General features: G+C 33.4%; 1 protein-coding gene and 2 long non-coding RNA genes across 5 annotated transcripts in view; 1 reads left to right on the forward strand and 2 right to left on the reverse strand.

The window, feature by feature from the left end:
* Nucleotides 1-13,760, forward strand: part of LOC108000443 (eukaryotic translation initiation factor 5B) — a 36,300-nt gene that overhangs the window by 13,248 nt on the left and 9,292 nt on the right. For all 3 annotated transcript variants that reach the window (XM_062086406.1, XM_017060757.3, XM_062086407.1), the window contains one exon: nucleotides 13,202-13,363. In XM_062086406.1, the coding sequence (XP_061942390.1) occupies nucleotides 13,202-13,363 (162 nt within the window). The remainder of the gene's footprint in view (nucleotides 1-13,201; nucleotides 13,364-13,760) is intronic.
* Nucleotides 6,254-8,392, reverse strand: LOC108000444 (uncharacterized). The gene is made up of 3 exons (XR_001766541.3): nucleotides 7,811-8,392; nucleotides 7,253-7,367; nucleotides 6,254-6,634 (listed from the first exon to the last, which is right to left on the reverse strand). It is a non-coding gene; the product is annotated as an uncharacterized LOC108000444 (long non-coding RNA).
* LOC133667480 (uncharacterized) lies at nucleotides 10,206-13,239 on the reverse strand. Its single transcript, XR_009833031.1, has 2 exons — nucleotides 10,997-13,239; nucleotides 10,206-10,901 (listed from the first exon to the last, which is right to left on the reverse strand). It is a non-coding gene; the product is annotated as an uncharacterized LOC133667480 (long non-coding RNA).

The raw sequence follows: 13,760 nt of genomic DNA on the forward strand, positions 1-13,760 counted from the left end.
TAGGAATCGAGTTGATTTATCTGGACATAAGTATTCTCCGCGCTCGTTTAAGAAACATTCAATTATTTGACTTGACAACAACATTCAATTATTTCGTCAAATTTGAACGCCAATCTATTGTGAATTGTGATACATACTGTATCTCTGTCGTCAATTCTCTAACTGTTTTACCGGTGTACACATGTTTTACCGATCGATATATATTGTGTCAAATTGAGTTACCTTACCATTCTATCTTCGATAATATTCCGTCACTAATCATTCTTATTGTTTTGAATAAGTGATGAGAAATTTATCAGCATACACTCCCATTCTTAAATGTCTTTGGATACTTTGATCGATTTGTAAGTAATGGTAGTTACTAAAATTGAAAAATGAATTAACGAAGAGAATAGTAATTTTGAGGAAGATGGATCACTTTTTTATATATCCACAATTAATAGAGATATTTGTAAAGATTTTATTCATAATTTATCTCATTTTTAAAAATTTAACACTTATTTTGGACACGAATCATTATAAATACATTAAGTTGATACCCTAACCTCAAAAAAACTTGACAAAATATGTACCAACATTTTACAAAGATGAAATCGTAAACGAAAAAATAGTTTTTATACAAGTATCACGTAATATTACAATTTTGAATAAATCTCTACTCTAAGTGCAATTAATAAATAATATTTCAAAAATTAAGTAGATATACTTTGCATATCTATTTCAATATATTTCCATATTCTCTACATACGAAACTCTTGATACATATCTGTGAACTTCTCTGCGAACGGAAGTACATCGATTGAAAATCAAAATCGTTGTAGCAGAACGATCAACCGAGCAGAGAGAAAGAGGCGATGAAGTGATCGGACATTGCTCCTATGAGTCTAGATTTCGAATTCAAATGGGAGTATAAATTATTCGATCCAATAATATCGAAGCGTATGTGGGTGATAGAAACGCGTAAAATTCGTGGCAAGTAAGCTGTAACCCCGTCCTATGTGTGCAACGAGCGTTTCTCGCCCGCGCGTAGAAAGCAGCTCCGACCACGTTGTTGGCCCACGCGTCCTCCACTTCAAATCGTACACGCTTCTTTCGGCCCTACCCTTCTTTCGACGTTGCGTTTCGACTTTTCTACGAATTGATATTTAATTGCTCAACAAATAGTAAATCGACAATACATGTCCATCTCGTGACAAGTTCTTTTTCGATATTTTACGACAAGCAACTCGAAGTTATTTCATTCTAATTTACATTGTAATTACGTAAACGTAATAACGATTAAATATTTTTGTCCTTCGTCAGATTCGTTCGCACCCTCGTTTCTATATATATATATATATATATATATATTTATAAATGTAAAAAAAGAATCCATTGTCTATTTATAATCGACAATTTTCATTTCATTTCAAAAGCAAGAGAACAGAGTTCTAATCGATCTCGGCGTTCACATATGATTATATAACCGGGCATAGATACCGAATATGCATAAAATGATAGGCGAACAGATTCGTTCCGTATCTCTGCTTGTCTTTATTATACTTTTTATTAACGAACGATGATCCGGACCGGATGTCGACTATCACGAGTGGCCATTGGCTTAGGTCAGTTCTGAACTCGCCGTGTCGAATCTCTCTCTCTCTCTTTCTCTGTGTATTCGCGAACGAGAAGAACACGATGGACAGCAGCGTGCCGTGAAAGGAAGATGCGAAGCTCGCTTTAGAAAAAGAACGACACGCCTTCTACGTGATTCCGCAAGCATCGCGCGAATTCGAGCGGATTCGCACGTTCTGAACTCGTTTGAATCGCTTTCGATGATTATTATTAGATCACTCGAAAGGTTTTTTTCGTTTTTTTTTTCTTTCAAGTTTTACATTATTTCAAAAATAATGATCGTTGCTTCGATAATATTTTATTATTTATAAAATTGTATATATATATAAAAAATTGTTTTGAGTTAAAAACAATTATTATTTCGTTTGAATTATTATTTAAATGAAACCTAGACAAGAAATCACAATTTTTCCCACGGTTTCTTCCAATATTTTTATTTTCTACAAATTTTATTACACACATTTTCGTCGTTGGTCTAAGCATTACATTATTTACATTAGTTAAAATGTTTATTAAACGAGCATCGTAAAAATGCTTCGTTGCCAAAGATATTCCCTATATCTTTCGAAATTTCGTCAAACGAATTTCTATCGTTAATTAACCGACAAATTGTTATCCCAATGACGGTAATTAAGATACCATTAGATCAAAATTTCCAGGGAAGAGAAAGGGAGAGAAGAGATATCTCTAGGAATTAACGAGTATTAAACGATATATCGATGAAAATCTGATCGGTTTCCGTAGATAAAATCCGTGGAACAACGTAGAAGGCATTTCCACGGCTTCCATCGTTATCGGGCGTACACGCGCGTTGCGCAACGGCCTCGATAGGCGCTTTAACGTCGAGCGGAAATCCGGCGGATTCTTTTAGCCTGCCGTTTTCTTGCCGTTCCGCCATTCCTTTTCTTCGTCTTCTCGCCGGCCACTGTATTCTTGCTCGATGACCCGAACCTAATGCCCGCCACGCTTTTTCTCCATAGATTTTTCCGCTCTTCTTCTCATTTATTTTTCGTTCACAAAAAAAAAAAAAAAGGGGAGAATGTTCTAATTTCAACGGATTTCGAGTTCTACGTTTTTTTTACCCAAAGTTTCCCCGCGATAAGATTCCCAATCTTATGGAAATTCAAATTATCGAGGTTATAAAAAAGAAATTTTTTTCTTGAAATTTCGTTGTAATTGGGTATGATAATACGTGATTTTAAATATTATATAATGAATTTTAAATCTCATGATAATCGTCTGGAATTGTGGATAAAGTAGCCAAAGATTTCGACGTATTTTTCCACGTGAAAAGTGAACGACAGAATTTTTTTTGCTCGACAATATCGATCGCAGGACGAAATGTAGGGGTGATACTGTTATCTCGCCATATTCTGTCTACCTGGAATCGTATTTTTTCGTACGGCTGAATAGATACGGGCGAGGGTAGATCGATCGTGTCTCGTTAAAGCACGCTCCCCTTGTCGACGATGCTTCAGTCCCTTTCACGAAGTCGTGTCACGACAGCTGGAAACTCGAACAGCGCTAGACGAGTGAAAAAAGAAGGCTGTCTAGCCGAAGGGTCTCTAAAAAGACGAGGAAGGCTCTTTTATCGTATCACAGCTTCGACAACATGCTACCTTAGGTGCTTAAAGTTTCATTTCGTAAAAAGATTTTTACCTCATTATCGATCGATACGAAAAGAAACACAAGTCTCTCGTTATCTGTATTTATTTATGAATTTGAAGTTACTTTTTTTTTTTTTACGATACCTTTGATCGATATTTTTGAAGATCGTTTGGAAAAATTTTTAAATCTCATCAAATTTACTGCACCTTCGGTTAAAAAACTTTTTTCGAGCAGTGATAATTTCTCCTCTTAACATAATCTCGGTGGAAAGAATTCAAATTTTTCGATAAAAAGGAAAGAAAATTCCAAAAGTATCAAAATATCGCGGTCGCGAAATTTTACGGACGTTGCAACGTTGGATATTATTTTAATGGGATTACGGTCAGAGCATAATTAGCGGAACGGCATTACGAATTTAAACGCGACTTCCGCTCGATCGTCGGGGTTCGACGTTCAACGATAATTATATCAAGGAAACGCGAGGAAGATTTTCGAGCCGCCCCACGAATAATATCCCGCCACGGAGTGACAGGAACTAGAAACTCCGTGGTGTGTGAGTTCCCTTCCGGCGGAAGGCCGGCCTCGTAATGTTCTCTCCTCCCCCCCCCTTCTCCGCCGGTTGTTGGTTACCGCCAGAATATATTTGTTAATTTGTTGATTGCGAGTGGAAAATTAACACGTCGGAGCGGATTAGCCGAGCGGGACCGCGAGGGAAGCTAATTAACGAGCACGCGAATATGAACGCGAATAAATAGAATATGAAACGTGATTTCATTATCGAGCGAGATAATGCAAGCTGTTCCCGTAAAATTCTCATTTTACGGGAGAGAAACGATGAAATTGGTCTTACGTTTGATTTGATTTTATTTATTCGTATCAATAGGCGTAATTCTCCTCTCTGCCGATACGTAAAATGATTGATTTTAGGTTTGGGAGATAAAAAAAATGTAAATTCTTATTCACTAGAATATTTTTTTCACAAATTTATTCGTATCTAATATCTATCGATTTTGTTGACGAGATGATGAGCTGTTCGCGCGAGAGAAATTTAACGCGCAATTATAATACATATCGTAGCGTATAAACCGTGCAACTGCACCTACCTTCCAAGTATGGCATTCAAATAACCTTCTAAACGCGATAGAACGCGCGAAAAAGGCGAAAATCGTGCGACCTAATATTAGAGGAAAGGTTAAAATGTGAAGAAGAAGGGCACGTAAACGTAGGAGATGCCGCCATCTTAAAACAGGAATGAAAAGAAACGAAGAAAGAGAGAGAAAGGAGAACCGTCGAGAGAGAGAGAGAATAATTGGTGCGAAGGGAGGGGGTGATGAGACAGCTAGAAATGAACGTGGTGGGGGTGAAATGAACATACGTGGGACAGCGTATCTACGTTTAGAGCGTCTACCGAGTGATAAACGACCGGAAGGAAGCCAGAGGCGTTTCCACGAAAGTTACAGACAAGCCGGAAGGCCGAAAGACGGGATGTGGTTGGTGAGTAAGTGGCATCGATGCGTTAGTATGCGAGCGTTCTGCCTCGTTCCAACTCTCTCCATCTCTCTCCATCCCCACTCGCTTCTCGCTCTATCGTTCTCTCCTTGTCGGCTCTCTCCCTCTCCCTTCATCCCATTTCCTCTCCCTCTTTCTGTCTTGTTTCTCTAAGTAGGCAGCTGGTTAACGTTGCTATCGTAGCGAACGGAGGAAAAAAAAAAAAGAGAAGAAATAACTTGGGAAAGAGAGAAGCGAGAGGAAGAGAGATAAAGAGGTTGGAGGAAAGGCGGCCGAGAGAGAGCGAGGATACGACCGAGAGAGATACGCGTCTGGCCGGATGTCGAGTTTCCAATGTCGAGTAGATCATTTTACCCGGGCTCGCGATTAATTTTGCTAACGACGAATACTGGACGATAATCGCCCAGTTGACGAAACGGTACGGATCCTCCTTCTTCCCGTCCACGGGCTAAGAAAAGAATGCTTATCGTATCGTTTTCAATGTCCGGATTCCTTCTCGATGTATCGAATTTAAATGTCCCGCGCGTCTCGTGGCTTCCATTTGTTCTATTTCGAGAAATAAAATTATTGTATGTTCTTTATTTTTATTCTCATTCGTATAATTTAATTTCGAACTATTTATACTAAAAAAATAACTGTATGTATTAAATCAAAACGCAAAAATTTTATCAATTTCTGTTAATCTTCATTATTAATCAAAAACGAATTTGAACGCAAATTTACACAATTTTATAGATTCTAAGAATCAAGAATACTTTTACAAAAATTCTGTTTATTTTGAAATAATAAGAAAAATTTACATTCAATTCAAATAAATAATATAAAATGTGAATAAAACTGTGGCAATCCGTATTTGTTGTTTAACCGATCAAAATTTAAAAATATTTTACATATTGTTCCGTATGTGTGCACAAATTTTTGGCCGGCACTGTATCGTATTATCGGATACGGGGAGTAGAGAGCCGTCAAGGTTTTCAGAAACGGTTGTTCATTGAATGGCGCTCGTCGCGAATGAAGGAAGGACATCGATGCCGTAGTGGGGATTTCATTCATCGACTCATCCGTCCGACACTCATTAAGCAGCCGATAGATCAAAGGTGTATCGTGCACGTGGCCAATCTACGCAACTGATCGACAAGGCGTTCATTGAAATATATTGTCCATGTTCGTAGATATCTATTTCGCGGCGAGGAAACCGTGACGAATGCGATAACGCGTGGATCCAATTTGAGATAATTTTTTATCGTTCATCGAACATTCTACGAGAATGGAGGACGACGTATATTAATTCGATTTTTTTCTATTTTTTTTTCTATTCGTTAAATTTTCCTGCCCCTTTTTCCTAATATCGCAAGATTAAGGATAAAAGTAGAACGTTTTTGAAAAGTTAGTTCTAGAAATGAAAAAAAAAAAAATACGAGACTTATTTATCAAGCTACAACGTAATTTTTCCATTAGATGAAACAAAATGGTATCGATATGTTGAGGATGTTATCGCGATTATTAAATTGACACGTGTTCGTTATTATTTTACTATTTTGTCTTTAATGAGCTGATGTTTGTAAATAGTTGGATGGGATGGATCTACATAGTGAGAGAAAAGAGAGAATGCCGCACAAATCTCAATTTGTGCATGCACTCAAAGCAACGAGCCACATCAACGATGCGTTGGCTGTAGCCGTTCAGGCTCGTACAAACTATAAAGCTTTCTAAATCGGTGCGGGACACGAAAATAGACTTCCGGTTCCCGTCTCACGCGTTCACTCGCCGCGCTGCGTCTGCTCCCGAGTATGATGCCAACACCCATTCTCCTTTCGTCTCATTTTTCCTCTGCTCTCTTTCCTTTTCCATCATTCCCATTCTATTATCTTTCACGGAAATCCGTCTTCCGTGAAGGAAACTCCTGAAAATTGAAACTCGTTTGTATGTACAATTTTTTTTCTGACAATTTAAAATATAGCTGTATTTTACACTCGTTTTACCCATTTCAATTGTATAATGTAAATGTTTACGATATAATTTGTATATAATTTATATGATTAAATGAAATAATATTTTATACGATTTATTTCAAATTTTTAAACGGGCGTTTTGATTCGTTGCTCAAATAATTTTTATCGGAATAAGCATTTTGGAAATAGTTTTGTCGGGATGAAATTGAAATAATATTTCAATTCGTGTCCAAATTTTAATTATTTTAAATATCATATTTTTTGATTATTATCTAACAAGGAAAATATGAAATAGAAAAGTATATTTTTATTTTTATATTTCTTGATTATCGTATGAACTTAGATAAATATTAATCACTCACTCCACGACATGTAAACACGAATTTTAAGATATAATCGCAATTGCTGTAAAGCGGATAAAATTTCATCAAAATAATATTCAAATATTTTACACGTGTACTAAAGAAAATATCTATTTCAATTAATCGTTTCAATTTATATTAGAAGACACGCTTAACTGAAATACTTATTATATATTTTTATAAAATCAAATAAATATTTTTACTTACATTAATATGAAAATAATTAAAAAAATATTTTTATTTCAAATATCATGCATACGATATGATCGTATAATTGTAGACTTAATACAAATTTTTTTTTTATGTTTTATAAGATCATAACCTAAAAAAAAAATTGGAAAACATTATTACGAAGATATTTGTGATGAAATTTTTATTTAAATAAAAAGAAATAAATTTATAGTAGAATTATTCTGAATTCGACTTGTGGTAATCTAGCTTAATCTCTAAAAGTTTTTAAACATATAATAAATAAAACAACTGGTAAAAGTTTTTACAGCAAAACGGAAAAAAATAATCATAATTCTAGTTTTATAAAGATTTTCTAATTATACCGTAGATATAAACATAACCTCTATATTTTTATCTTGTACTATATTTTCATTGAAATGGAAAATGATAGTTAAATAAAAAATCGTAAAAAAAAAAAACGAAAAAAAAAGGTAAAAATTATCATAATAGAGTTTCGAAACAATTCTCATGTTTAATAAAACTCGTATAGCTCGACAAGTTTTTTTACACTATAATCGATCAAATCAATCATACCTATAGAGATACATATAACTCGTTTGTCTAGCACTCACGATTAATCTCGATTATCTCCGTTAATCATTTACAACTGTTCGACAACTGAAAGAAGAATCGTTGATAATTATTGTTAAATTCACGCTTCTAGTTCTGACATAAATTTTCCTACTTTCCTTCGCACGCGTGGCGCATGCGCGCATTGTCGATTTACGTTTCTGAATCTGTTTTACATTGTGACGTGCATATTTGGCCCGCGATACACGTTCTTCGGCATACGTCGGGTTGGCCCCAGTTGATCACTTTATTAAACTTAATTTCATTGAGAATGTCCGGCTTTCGAATCGGTATGTCCAAGGAACTAGGACCGTTGTCGGCGGCACATTTCTTGACCAATTGTAAATAAGAGAATCAAGTTGCGCGCGCAGCTAAGAAAGTAACGTTGTGGAATGAAAGCAAAAATAATTTTGTATATTGTTATTGCATCGTTGAATCTTTTGGAAAAGAAATTAATTATTTTAATATAATATCACGCACATTTGGCTGAATGAGATCGCATCAGATGACACGTGTCGTATTTTTCATTGAATTTTTTATGAAAAAATTAATTTATTTGTACAGAATGAATAATATAATATTAAAATGATTTCAGATGTTAAAATATATATTAAATATTACCAAATAAAATAAATTAATTAATAATTAAATAAAGGAAGAACAATGATAGAATATAAATAATTTAATAATAGTTTTGGAATGATACTTGGCATTGTTTACATAGCCAGGTAGTCTCGCTTTTAATTTTATACTTATAGCGCACACACGGTCAAGAGCATTGATGCAATAATAGTATAAATTACGATTTCATTGCGAAAATGCTAAACTGAAATAAATTTTAATTTCTTCAATTTTAATTTAAAAAAATCCTAATGTTAAGAAATCAATGAAACGAACGAAATTAAATTTACTAAAAAATTTAATACAGAGATAGTGTCACTTTACGAAATAAACAAATGCAAATTTAAATTTGTTAAATATATTACTTCATTTCGATCGATAAGTTAGACTCATCATTCTGAAATGAGAAATGCACAGTGATTCATCAAATATATCTAAAAAATTAATAAATAGGGATTCAATTGGGAAATTTGATATGATAAATAAGTAAAAAAGTTATTCGTTTTTGCATGTTTCGTGGTAATTTCGAATTATTACGACAGGAAAATATTTCGAAACCAACATATGTATGCCCTAACGCCATCGAGCGGTCATTTCCGGGCCGGAAGAATGACGCTAATCACCGGATAGATCAAGCGACAAACGTATTAATCAGTGGCACAGTTCGTTACCGGTACCGAATATATCTTGTGTCGTTCCACGATGCATGACCGGCATAACGATAACAAATGAGACGAAGATAATATAAGAAAAGTACGAATAGATAGAGGAAAAGAAAATAAAGAAAGAAAGCGAATCAACACTGTGCTTTTAAAATATTATTATTTACAATGTTACAAGCAATGTTAAAGAAATGCATCTCTTATTATTCGTTCATTAAAGTCATTTATATTATTCAATTTTCTTCCAATAAACACGTATCCTCTTGTTTTGATAAAATTAAAAATTTTAAATTGATTAATTTAAATTAGATTTTACAATTAAATGGAATAAAATGGTCAATCTCTATAAAGAATCGGTTCTTTATAAATGATATTAGAAGTTACCTTAAGTATTTTGATACATATTAAATATATACAAAATTAAAAAATATAAATATATTTTATAAATATTACAAGTATATCGTTAAAATTATTAATCTGAAATATTTTGAAAGAATAAGATCGTAAAAGTTAGGAAAACGGAAGAGATTTGCATAATAAAAAGACGAAAAAAACTGTTTAATATATATAATATCGTTAACTGTGAGTGAAATCTCTTCTATTCAAAGTTCCAGTCCGACCTAAGAAGAAAATAAATTGATTTTTATGAAATTCTTGTTTTCCCATGACTGGCTTCCCACGTGTCCCGAGAGAGTCTGAAACGCTTTAAAGAAGAAAAAGAATCCGTGGTAACCCACGCGAAGACGAGGAAGACATTGCGAATCCTCGCCAAACGTGTTCCCATCTTCCTCCACTTCTACCCGATACGCGAGACGCTTGGCAATTTCCCAGTCCAACTTGAAAAAACAATTGACCAAACCTGTTTACTTCCAGTCGCATTGCTAACGGAGCTTGAAGATGATGGTGCTGGGCAAATTAACATGCTATTCTTGCATTGAGATAAAATAAAAGGAGATTGAGAAAAACTCGAACTTTTGCATGGAAAATAAACAGGATCGAAAAAAAAAAATAGAAAATATCTGATATATTAAGATTTATACGAAGAATCATTAAAATGGTAGAGAGAGAAAAAAAGATACAATTATATCATTATAATTTTGTACATATGTGATATGATATATTTATACACTTGCTTTGAATAAAAGCTTTAATAAAAGTTGTGTTAAATTTGTTTTACTAATTACAAAGAGTGTTTTTGTATTGTATAAAAGAAACGATGAATTTAACAAACTAACTATAACTATAGTAAAAAGAAAATATACATATAGAGCAATAATTTCTTAATATTACCTAAATATTATCATTATATTCAGTTTATAAAATTCTTGGTTATAATTTGAAAAATAAACTTCAATCGATATTTCAATATATATCAATTTTTTTTATTTGTTTCAACGTTTAAAATCAATTCTTTAAAGATGCACCATATTTGTATGTATATATATATATTCTGTATATGGTAATGCATGCGGTAGGACGCGCAGGGTGTCGAAAATCGGACGATCGTACAACACCATAAAAGTAACCAGGAACGGAGGAACGAGAAGAATATAGGAGAAAAGAGAGAGAGAGAGAGCATGTTATAGGGATAAAGAAACGAGAGACCTCGTGGTTCGATTCGAACTATAAGCGTGTGTGTGGGCATATTGCTCTTTCGTGGCGTGGGTTTCGAAATACACGACCGGTCATTGTCCATCGATTGATACCATGCTTGCTTCTGCTTCTTTCGACCTCGCTTCAGTCTCATCCCTTTACTCCTTGATGTTCTTTTTCTATATCAAAAATATCATTTTTTAAAACTTTAAAAAAATCTCTTCGGTTCTTATTGTTTTTATTATTATTTGTACAGAAAGTAAGGTTATCTTACCAGATATTATCATTTTACAATAAAATTTCTCCAATAAGAGTAACATCTTTTATAAATAAGCTTTTCGATGTTACAAAATTTCATCGAGGAAGGCTTTTGAATAGATTAAAACCCTTCGGAGGAGGTAATCATTAATTACCGTAATTAGAGTCGCAATTCTTTAAAAAGGATAAGCGGCAATCTGCGCGTGTCCCCAAGCAAACTTGCGTCCGGGTTTATCGCCCACTTGGCGCTCTTGCAGCTGCAGGTGTGTTACGGCAATAACGCGATTCTAAACGACATGCTCGAGCTTTCTTACCATTCTATACGGTGTTCTTAAATCCGAATATAATAATTTTATATTATTATTATTTCATACATATATATTTCCCCTTGAATCTTCTTTTTGAACATTCATTCTTGTTGAGGTTAGAAGATAGTAATGTAAAAAAAAAAAAAAAAAATAACAGTTAAACAACACTTTTATAATGAACGTAATATAAATATATTTGTATATATGTATATATAGGAAAAATAAACACTAAATAACTTGAATGAGGACAATTTTATAAGAAAAGTAATTAAAAATAAAAATCTTTTCTTCTGTAACCTATACACTTTTATTTTTCATGTATCGAGACTAGTGCACTCTGGTGGTTAGTTTTGTTTCAACAATATCCAGATACGTATACATATTTTTTTTTCACAAATATATTTTCTTCCACGTAAGATTTCGTGATATTAAATAAAGTTTCACGAAAAAACTTTGTCTAAATTTCCACTACTTCGTGTTAAGGTATTAGACTTTTTTTTAAAGTTTATTTTATATCTTTTAATACTCGATGAATAGAGGATAAAATATATTGATTTTGAATTTAAAAATTGATTTAAAGATTAAAATTTCATATTCAATATTCAATATTTAATCTATCGTATAAATTATGTTAGATTAGATTTAATGAGATTATATTAAATAAGATTATTGACATCTTATAGGTATCCTGCAAATAATTGAATAAGAAAAAAAGATTATTTTTACAATGATGAAATTCAAGATTAATTATGTGAATACTTATGACGTCGTCGATCCGATTAACAAAAGCGATTCGTATTTTTTGAGTCTTTTATTATATCTTAAATAGGTTATACCAATTAGGTTAGGTTAGATTAGATAACTTTGAACCAATCTATTTCCAGATTCAAAATCATCGTTTTATTTGTATTCATTGAATATTATCGGAAAATGCAAAAAGAAAGTTTAGAAAAGAGATGATACCCCAAATCGAAGCTTAATCAAAACTTGTAGATCACTGCGTGTACAACGTCCCACAGTATCCAACAACCTACGTATCCGCGTATCTACCTACTCGGTCCACACCGATCCTCGCTGGTATTCACGACGAAAACCGTACCTACGTCCGAGTCGGCCCTGACGACGCGCAATGCTCAGGTACTCGGTTTTCTCTCGACTTCCGGTCGCAGAAAGGAATGCATAGGCGGAGCTATACCCACGCAAAGAGACACACGCCGATCGAGGATGGAAAAAAGACACGGCGATAGCGCCGGTACAAGCTGTGAAACAGCCTGCGTATGGAGAGCTGCGCGTGAAAAATTCTAACCTTTCGAAATCTTCTCACCTTGTCACAGTATGCTTCGCGCTTTCTATTGCAAATCGAAAATTCTGCAAATTTTTGAAAGATATTTTGTAAGCATTCATCGAAAGTTAAATAACTTAGATTTTATTGTTATGGATTACAACAGCTCGTCACACTTCGATATCGTCTTCCTCGCCGAAAAGTTAGGTTAAGATTATTATAATTGAAATATTCTATTGACGTTATACGTATCTAGTGTATATTTTGTTATAACTAATTCATTTCTTATTTATTTATCAATTTAAATTTTGTTACAAATAAACTATTTGTTATTTATACCTTTAATGTAATCTTTTTAATAACTTAATATTTTTATGGAATTTCGTAATTGTTTTCTTAATGTTCGATACGAAATTTTTATCGAATAATGAAATTCTGAATTCTGATTCATTTCTGAAATATAGTTGATTGATTTGTCAAGTGAAAGTTAAAACAATGAAGAAATTGTTAAATTATTTTCAGAGAATATGACTTGTACTGTTATACGATTGGCTTTTAAACTCTCCAATTATAGAATGATTATAAATATTTGTATCTAATTCTAAATCTTTGTATTGGTTTTATTTTACAGTTCGTGGATTTGGGCGTGGTCACGAGCATAGAATATAATCACAAACCTGTGGAATCCGCGCGAAAAGGTCAGGAAGTGTGCGTGAAAATCGAGCCGATACCCGGAGAAGCGCCTAAAATGTTCGGTCGTCATTTCGATGAAAAGGATTTCGTCGTAAGCAAGGTAAGCTTTTCATGTTTTTTAATTCATCGACCAAATATATTTATATGAGTGAATCAACGATTTACATAAGATATCATCACGAATATTATAGACAATTGCTCAATTCAAAGAACTTTATTTCTCATCCGTCATTTACAGAAGCTGTTTCGTTAAAACATGTTCACTTTTACGAACCATTTTCGTTTTGGAATACAATCTTAATATGAATGCGATGATCGAACAAACTGTTTCGAACTCTTCGATATAATTCGAAAATTTTCGTTTTCTTAATTCGAAAAAAAAAAAGAAAGGTTAATTTTGGACTTTTTCTTTCAAACTAAATCGTTCGCTTAGCAAATTTCGATGATACTTTGAAATAATCAATTATTATGCGATTAAATTGTGCACATCGTATGGA

The sequence above is a fragment of the Apis cerana genome, linkage group LG16, assembly GCF_029169275.1.
Source record: "Apis cerana isolate GH-2021 linkage group LG16, AcerK_1.0, whole genome shotgun sequence".
Classification (NCBI taxonomy): Eukaryota; Metazoa; Arthropoda; class Insecta; order Hymenoptera; family Apidae; genus Apis; species Apis cerana.